This window comes from Epinephelus lanceolatus, chromosome 10 (genome assembly GCF_041903045.1).
Source record: "Epinephelus lanceolatus isolate andai-2023 chromosome 10, ASM4190304v1, whole genome shotgun sequence".
In the NCBI taxonomy this organism is placed as follows: Eukaryota; Metazoa; Chordata; class Actinopteri; order Perciformes; family Serranidae; genus Epinephelus; species Epinephelus lanceolatus.
Window position 1 is genome coordinate 37,304,649 of NC_135743.1, and position 9,706 is coordinate 37,314,354.

At 42.7% G+C, this 9,706-nt stretch overlaps 1 protein-coding gene across 2 annotated transcripts in view; it reads left to right on the top strand.

Moving 5' to 3' along the window:
- LOC117266082 (low-density lipoprotein receptor class A domain-containing protein 4-like) overlaps nucleotides 1-3,906 on the top strand; it is a 274,585-nt gene extending 270,679 nt beyond the window's left edge. For both annotated transcript variants that reach the window (XM_033641031.2, XM_033641032.2), the window contains one exon: nucleotides 2,026-3,906. In XM_033641031.2, coding sequence (XP_033496922.1) covers nucleotides 2,026-2,610 — 585 coding nt within the window. In that variant the 3' untranslated portion in view covers nucleotides 2,611-3,906. The remainder of the gene's footprint in view (nucleotides 1-2,025) is intronic.
- Nucleotides 3,907-9,706: the final 5,800 nt, after the last annotated feature.

Genomic DNA, 9,706 nt, shown 5'->3' on the forward strand with positions numbered 1-9,706 from the left:
GAGAACGAGAGAGAGAATGAGACATGAAGGATGGATGGAATGAGAAAAGAATAGACGGCAGGTGAAAGGAGGTAAAAACAGTGTCAGTGTTAAAGCACCCAGAGAGATCGGGAAAAAAAGGAAAAGGCCATGGAGAGACAAACACAGAGGGAGACGCAGCCAATGAGTGTGGGTGGCTGATAGATGCAGGGAAGGGGGCTGAGTGTGTGTGCGTGTGTGTGTGGCAGGGGGGTGGATGGTTTTTGGTGCGTCATTAATCAGCAACACCTCCCCTGACACTGTCTAGACAGCCGTCTGAGAGCTGCCCTGCTCTGCTGCGCTCTGCTCCCTCTATCAGCTATACACCTTTTTCTCCCCCTCCCTCCCTCTGTCTGTCTGCCTGTCTATCTGTCTGGCTCTGCACTTTTTCTTTTTTCTCTCTCTCTTATGTTTCTTTCTGTCTTTATCTTTCTAGCTCTCCTTCCTCTCTTTATCTTCACAGCTCTTTCTTCTTCTCTCATTTCTGTACTCTCCTTTTCTCTCTCCTTATCTCAGTAGCCTTTCTTTTTAATCCTTTCAGTTCCACTCTTTCTCTCTCTGTCTCTCCATTTCAATTGCCCTGATCCTCCATTCCCCCCTACTCCCCCCCCCCAGGGTTTTTTTTCCAGTATGTTGTTCTCTCCATCCAGACTGCCTTGTCTGTCAGTGGGGGTTGACTATTAGAGCCACAGTCACTAATTGAAATGGGTTCCCTCTGATAATGACTTGCCACAGTCGAAATGTGTTGAATTGGACAGAAATGTGAGAAATGAAGAAATGGATCGCGCAGTCACAGTCTGAAGAGCTAATTGAGGTGAAGATCTCTGACAAAAGCTGGAGGATGAACCGATATGTTGAATGTTGTTCAGTTGTAGAAGGCGCTTTGTATCTTTTCTCATGTTAACTGTGATTACAATGTTATGTCTTTAATAATTAATTGGTGATACATCGGTGAGACATTGGAATGAAGTGTTTACATCAAATTCGGTTACGCTTGTGGAGCATTCTTGTAGTATACTCCTCACACTCGCCTGTAATAAATGTCATGAGGTCTAATTTTGAGAAGCACTTTAGTTCAGCCTTGTTTCCACCAAGCAGTCGGTTCAGTTCAGTTCTGCTCGTTACACATCAGAACGGTTATTATTGCATTTACAATGTCAAAAGGTGTGACTGGTACCAACAGAACCGACCATTGCATTGGTAGTTGACATTTCTCTGCATAATTGGTAAGAGAATAGGAAATACAAAAAAAATTTAAAAAAAAGCTGCATGAGCTTGCAGAACGTAGTTAACTAGTTGGCACAGAAATACCGTCATGTACTGTCTACATCAGTGAAAGTTTGGGAAGTTATGAAGGTATGAAAAAAAACAGATATCGCCCAAGCCTAAACCCTGCTAACGTTTAAGAGTACTGTCCATGGTGGAAGAGTTTAACAGATGTAGGGTTTATGTAGGTATGTCCGCACAGGTTACATATCAGTTCTGAGGGTTGTTATAGTACCTTGGGGGTCAGGACCATGGAGGTATTAAGAACTTTGCAAACATTCCAAAGTGGCAGCCCATTCATGCCAGTGATTGGGATTGAGTGACATATTAATTCACTATGTATGTTATGAAAGTATTTCTTTTATTTGAGTTTATTTTTGGGTTTATTTTTTATTTAAGTATTTGTTTGTCTGGGCAATTCACTATTATCATTGATTCCACTGTCACTGGTATTATCAAGATCTGATTATATTGTTTTTCATTTTACAGAATTCTTGTTAAAATTACAAAACCAAAATGGTTGTTGGAATTTTTTCTTTAGCACATATGAAGAGTATTCCCTGATGTGATATACAGTATTACAGTGGAACTCCACTTAATGGCATTAAATATCAGTTTGTTTGATATGAAGATATTTGCGATATTATGGAATGTATCAGAAAAATAATATATCTTCCTTCTTTTTCCTGTCTTCTTCTCTCTGGCTCTTCTTCTCTCCCTCCCTCTCTGTCGTTCTCTCAGGTATTATATGCTCCCCAGGCCAGGGATCGCTTCACCGCTCCCTCCTTCATGCAGCGCGACCGATTCAGCCGCTTCCAACCCACCTACCCCTACCTGCAGCACCAGATCGACCTGCCACCCACCATCTCGCTGTCGGATGGTGAGGAGCCCCCGCCGTACCAGGGTCCCTGCACCCTGCAGCTTCGTGACCCCGAGCAGCAGATGGAGCTCAACCGCGAGTCGGTGAGGGCACCGCCCAACCGGACCATCTACGACAGTGACTTGATCGACATGGGAGGAGGCGGGGGCCTTGGAGGGGTGGGGGGTGGAGGGGGAGGAATGGGAGGAGGCGGGCCGAGGCCGCCAAGCAGTAACTCGGGCATCAGTGTGGCCAACTCCAGCAGCCACGGGCGCATGGAGGGCCCCCCGCCAGCATACAGCGAGGTGATGGGCCACTACCCCGGCTCAGCTTTCTTTCTACACCAGCACAGCAATAACCAGAGGGTGGGGGGGCCGGGGAGCAGGACGATCCAGCAGCAGAGCCAATCAGAAAGCACAATAGTACCTGCCAAGGCCAAGGACGGCCAACCGGAGGACCTGGTGTGAAGAAAAAGGGTAGGGGGGCAGGCGGGGCTACCCACCCCTGACTGAAAGCTGTCTCTCCTCTTCACCCCTGATCACCTGTAAGCAGTGGTCTCTCTATCGCGCGCTCTCTCTCTCTCTGTCTCTCTCATGTCCTCTCTCCACACTCCCATGCACAAATAAATATCAACCTTAGCTACAACAAAACAAGGAAAGAGGAACCAAGAGTTGATTTTTCTGTTTCTTTCCAATGTTAGTCATTCAAACAGCTAGCACTGCTGGGGCAGGATGTATGCACTGCGTGGAGAGTTTTGTTTTTGTTTTTTTCCCCTACATGAGAAAGAAACATACTGCTAGCACAGATTGAAACGATTTGCTTTTTCGTCCCCTCGGGTGACGTGCTCTGTCCCCGGGAACTGAGGATGATGTTTTTTTTTTTTCTTTTTTGTTTCTTTTTTCGGACCGGGATCTGTGCACAAAGCGAGAACTGAGAATCAAGGACTTAACAGAGAACACAACAAAAACAAGAGACTCACAAACCCAAATCTTAGTGCCAAGGTTCACAAGGAAGCAAAGCAAAGGGGGGAAGAAATGACTCGTTCTAACATTCAAAACACAAAAAAGAAAAGTTATCTAAAAGTTGCACTATCTTTTTGTTGTAAAAGAGAAGAGGGAAATTATGCTATGTGATGATAATGATGTGTTTGTTTTTTCTCTCTCTCTTTTTTTTCGTCCTTTTCATGAATAGACTGACTGACTGAACTTTGCCTCCAAAGTTGTTTAAACAGTTGGGAGCAAAAAAAAAAAAAGTATTATAAGCTTATGTCCTTCCTTTTTTTGAAAACGGCAAGAAATACTCGTACCCAGCCTACAACATCTCTGTCTGCTTACACCACAGGCACAGTGAGACTTAGTAAGAGAATAACCCTGTACTGCTCACGTCTGTGAGAAAGAAATCTGCCTGGTGATCAGCTGCTGGGTGGACAAAACATTTCTCACTTCCTCTGGTAGTTTGTTACAAGATTTATAGATAGGTTTCCAAAACCAGAGTAGTTCTTAAACTCTTTGAAAGATGAGAGCTGCTTGGCAAGATCCAACATGCTCCATACTAACAGATCTGGCCAGGTGGTTGGATATCAAGTTAACCAAGAATAGCATAACTCCATAACAAAAGGAAAGCATATCTAACTGTCCATCCAGCAGCATGGTCACAGCAGATTCTTCACTTTTCAACTCTGTCCCAACCTCTGAGCACCTGACACTTCCTCTTTCCTGTTTCCTGCGTCCATAGCCCCCTCCCCACCCCACCTCCTCCTCTCCTCTCACCGCTCATCTCGACATGCACAGTTCATTCTGCCAACAGCCACACTGAACACGAACCCCGGCGCCATGACAACGAAAACACAAAACAAAAAAAGAAGGCTCAGCTCTCCGTCTTCACGTTTCTAAAGCCACAAAAAAGAAAAAAAAAAAAAACACAGGACGACACAAAGTGAAGATTCCTGTCTGCATCCGCCAGCACAGCGATCAGGTTTTAAACGAAAACTGTCTGTGGTCGAAGTCAAAGGGCTATGGGAGGGTCCTTTTTGTAAAAGAAAACCTTTTTGAAAATTGAGCCTTTTTCTCTGCTCATCGTTGCCTTCTCCTCTGCTCTTGCGCTTTCTCTGTCTCTCTATCTTGTTTGCATTCAACACCAGTGCCCCCCTCCTCCCTCTCTCTAACCCCCATCCCAGCTTGTTAACAGTGTCTCTGGTCACTGTTCATCATCCCTCCTTCCATCCGTGTGCAGAAAAAGTGCGTTCAAATGATGCAGAGTCCGCCAAGCCCTTTAAAGTGGAGACTGGAGTGGAGCCCTTGTTTGGCAGTGTGCTAGTGCAGTCCTTTCCTCCCTGTGTGTGTGTGTGTGTGTGTGTGTGTGTGTGTGTGTGTGTGTGTGTGTGTGTGTGAGAGAGAGTGCATGTGTGTGTGTGTTTTTGTTGGTCAGATCTTTTAAAACACAGAAGGGCACTTAATGTTCCTGCAGGAGCATTGTGTCTGTGTCTGTGTTTATGCGAGTGATTTATTAATCAACTGCTTTGTCTGAGTTTAAGGATTCAAGGACATGTTACTTATTTGGCACTGTCCGTATTAACACATCATTAATTAAGCATTTATTAAATCCAGTGATGCATGATGGGTATTATTCTGTAGCAGAAGCGACCTCACTGTAAAAGCCCAACGAATGTGCATGCCACAGTCCACTCCACAGGTTCCATTAAAGCAACACAAGGTAAACTCCACCTTTCTTAATAATGGTGATTCAGTAGATTCACACACTGAGAATGTCCACAAAGCGTGTGTTGTGGCTGGAGTTTAGATGGACACTGTTGTCCCTCAATGCAATGCACAAAGAAAATAGAGGAGCTGCTCATTGCTGCAAAATGTTAAACAGTGGATGGTAGTGAGACAGCTCAAGGAAGATCTGAGGAAACATTAAGTACTAAATCTTTGGAAAACAGTTTGTTTCTCTTTGGTGAGATTAGAAGATAAGGCTGGTGTTATTCCATATGTGTTTTATTGTCAACAAATCCCATGAAAAGACCAAAACCTACAGTGTGTTACTTTGTCTCTATACAACAAAAAATTCTTGACTCATTGTCCACTTGCTCTTTTTTTCCGAAGCTGTTGTTTGGCATGGGACATTAATCCCCTAAACCCAATGGTGAAGACTATCTTTGAACAGAGGAAAGGCATAAGAATTTTTCCCCTCATATATTCTGCTGTGTTCTGTACTTGGGTCAAATTTTAACAACTGAGCTAAACTGAGAAAACGTTATTTATCTGTTAAGTGAGACCGAGATAGGTAGCAAAAAGCTGCGGAAAAAAGTACTAAATGGACCTTGAGTTAATTTTTCTTTGTCAAGAACAAACCGTAAGGCTGAGAAACTGCATTCATTTTTAATCGGTTAAGTAGATAGCCCCTTTTACACTACCTGTTCAAGGTGGGAATATCGCACCATTATGCTACTTCGCTGTTTAGTGTTAAAGGTACGATTGCAGAATTGGGAAACAGAGTTGTCTCACCTTTAAGCCGACAGAGAAGGTAGTAACAGCGCAGAATCAAGGTCTGTGAAAAAGGAACAGCCAGCAGGACGGGAACAAGGACGAGGTGGGTGTGACATTTTGATGATGTGTTATGTGGGTGACCCACCACCAGAAGATTTAAAAAGCAACTAGAAACAGTTAGCAGCTAACTCAAAGAAGAAGACAAGCAGTTGAAAATGACCACAAATTGGGAAAACAATGAGGTCCTTACCCTTGGAGTAGAGAACGAGATCAGTCGCCATATAACAGGGACACTAAATGATTATTACTGCCATGTTATGCCATTATTATTGTTTACAAAGCGCTGCTGACATGTCAGTTATATGTCACACCAGAGGCCAACTCTTGTTTTGGTAATTGTCACACCTCTTTAGCTTCTGGGATGCCGGCATGCTGACTAAAATTGCGCACTGGGGCAGCATGATGCCATAGTTGTTTGGTTCTGAATAAAAATACAAAATACAAAGACAAAGAAAACATAAAGAAGGGATTTCGTAAAGGCCCTACAACACGATTTCTGTGTAAAAAGGGCTACTGTTATCATAAAACAGCTGGGCAGTGTATTTTTTATTTATTTATTTATTTTTTTGTTAAACATTACTCAAACAGGAGAAAATGGTGCATTTGTTGGGGACTACATTCCGTGGTGGATTAATACATGATTGCTACTCTAGTGGTTATTTGGGGCACCTGGGCAGTGTATGTGTATTGAGTCAAAAAATACTACGGTGTCTGCGTGCTAATGGTAATGAAGGAACATGTCAGCTAGTGCAACAGTGTGACTTATTAATGGTGCCCTATGTCACAGAGGAACATATGTCAAGCCTTGATACACACATAACACTTGTTCGTAGCTACATTTATTGTTGGTTTGGGTCTTTTGTTGGATTTGATGGTAAAAACAAAAATATGGAATATCACCAGACTTATATCTTAATTGGCAGCAGCATTCCAAAGTTCATTTTGCAGTCTGATTGATCTATTAGCACACATTTTTATTACTTCCTGGTAGGACAAACAGAAACAAGTAAGGGAAGTTCATTGATTTCTTGAATACTAATTACAAAAACAATACACTGTAACAATATACAACATACTACATACTAAATATAGGATTGGGATATTTTTAATGCTCTAATTAAATATTTTGACTCATGATTTTTAGGGACTAATGTCTTATACACTTTGAACCATCCAGTTATCCTCTGCTGGCACTAGTTGCAGCCAGTGTGAAGTTGCCTAATGCAGCATTAATGAGTATTTGAAGGTATCATGTAATGCTAATGCAGCAAAGAGGCCTTATGCTGAGCTGAATTCCAGTTGAAACATTAGACTGTGAACCTGGAAGTGTTCCTGAATATGAGAAAGAACTAAGTGAACAGTCCCCTCTTTGTGCACTTAGAGCTCATATCTGACTTTACACCATTCAGGTGGAGAAAAAAACATTTTCGGGACAGTTTGAACGAAAGCCTTTTGATTCTGTTAGCATGAGTGAATGTGCGCACATGTCCCAGTTGTGTGTTTCTGGTCAGTGTGTCCATCTGGCTCTACAGTTTGTGTGTTTGTGTGTGTGTGTGTGTGTTACTACATCGCTGCTGCTATTGCTGTTGCTGCTACTGCTAATATTGTTGCTACTGCTGCTTCTCATGCCCCCCCACCCCCGTCCTCTGTCCTTCTGTCCATCCTGTCCCCTCAACTCATCCAAAAACTAGAAGGAGAGAAATCTGACCCTCTGCAGTCAAAAGCACAAGTATTGAGACAAACCATGGTCTTGTTTCCTGTAAGATCCATATTAACATTTTGTTACGCAGAAACCTGGGCAAGTCCGTCGGGAAATTGATTGTCCCAACACTTCAGCCTTTGACTGTACAGACCTGCTTCAAACCCGCATTTCTTTCCTCTTTTCCTTCCTTCTTTCTGTTGTTTTCTCGCCTTGTTCTGTCTGCGCAGTCATAGCTTGTAAATTGAGGATATAAAGATGAATTTTATGTTTTCTACAAGGAGGTTTGCATGTTACTATTATGTGAGTAAATAAGGTGCCTAATGTTCATGTTTGAGCAGACCACACCTGAGTCAAACTGCTGCTTGGAATCCTTACAGGTGCTTTATCTCGGGCTGACCGCCTGTCTGGCAGAGTGGAACAGAAATGTGAGAAAAGGTTTGCCAAAAAATTATTATTTTTGTCTTTTTATAAAGTCGTGGACAGATGTTACAGTGGTGACTTGCTTTTGGGAGTCTGGTCTGTGTTTCTTATTCAGCTCTTGAGCTCCTGTTTGATTACAGACTGATCCCGCGGTGATTGAAGTGGACAAAAACCACATTTAATCCAAGCTCTACATGAAAGTTAGATTTGGTGACCACAGGACCAGCAGTGTGCCTGTTTCCATGTCAGCAAAACACCGGCTGCCACTTCAAACTGCAGCCATACCTTGACTATTTTTAGCCTACTAGTGGACCGGCAATGTTCAGCCTGCTTGCTTCCATTGTGCCAGACAGGAGCGGTCACTCCCGGCAAAGCAGCTGAGGCTATTTCAACCAGTAATTTGACCAGTGTGTGGAGCAGACATAGGAACCCACTTGCACTCAAAAAGCTCCCACCTTCGTTGTGCCTCACTTCCAACGGTGCTTTTTTCAGTAGTCTGTCTTTCTTTGTTTGTTTGTAAGGTGCTGTATATAACTTGAATATATTATGCACATATCCTACCCAATGGGTAGAAACCACAAAAAAATGTTGTGAATAATGTAATATAATGTATAGACAATATAAGAATTTTAAGAAGGCAACATCAAATTTGTAAATGCCTACAGTTAAAAACGTGCTTTGTCTTTTTTTTTTTTTTATGAGAAAACATGGTTTGCAAAGTATGCTTAGAATATGGTTGCAACACAAATACAAATTACTACTTATAATATTTTGCTATAAATAATAGTCTGTTATGATAAGGATGAGATAACCTCTGTATAAGGAAGTTGTTGAGAAAGGATATTATTCACCTGTTTATTGGATTCCTCATCTAAGAACAAGCTTTCACAGTGCTTGCCATCATTTGGGTACCAGCTGGTGGTTTTATTTTCACCGCAATCGACTAACAAATGTATAGTTCTATTCCACAGATCTTTTAAGAAAACTAAAAATCGCACACTCATCAGTCGCTGTTTATGCCACGACTTCAGCCGGGCTCCGGTTGGATTTCTACTCGCTTTGTAAATTGTTGAACAAAAAGCCGAAGCTGTCTAGTTTGGGAGACGCGTCACATGACCACTGCACATGAGAGCCGTCAGCACTTCCAAATATGGAAGGATATGTGTCTGTACTCATAGATCTTAACAACATTTTAGTTATTTTCAGCTGTAATTTTGTATATCTGCCAAAGTATAAATCTGTGGAGCACACTCAGCACTGCTATAGGTCTGGCTGGATGTCGTGTTCCAGTTAAAGCATTTCAGCTCCGTTACAGGAGGATCACTGACTTGTGATTGCATTAAAGGAGCTGTAAGTGACATTCAGGACATTAATAAAGCAGCAAAGTTCTATTTGTTATGTAAAGATAAAGTGGAGTAATGACATCCTGAGCAGAGAATGAAGTCAGGCTACCTCTGTGTGTGTTGTAATGGAGCTTCCCTGTGGGTTGTTGTGCCGGGTTGTGTCCCTGTGAGTGTATCCCACTGGCTAGCTAACTGCAACCGCTCTGCACTGCGCTCATACGATGGTTACTGCTGATATGTGGACGACATCGTGGCGGAAGTATAGCGCCCACCCTCTGGTTTCCCCAGGTTAACACCATTGGCTCTGTCAGCACCATTTGTAATGTTAGCACTGTTAGCTGCCAGCCACTGTCTCAGCCACCTCCATGTTGAGAACAGTGTGCAGGCTATCCTACCCAAGGCTCTGAATCATAGATATGCTCTGAATGTCGCATATAGCTCCTTTAACGTTAAACAGGAAGAGTGTAAAACATTCAAGGAAAACTGGTCATTCCCTTTTTGGTCAAGATTAGAAAGTTGCATCATTGTGGAATGAGTGAAAAATGCCGTT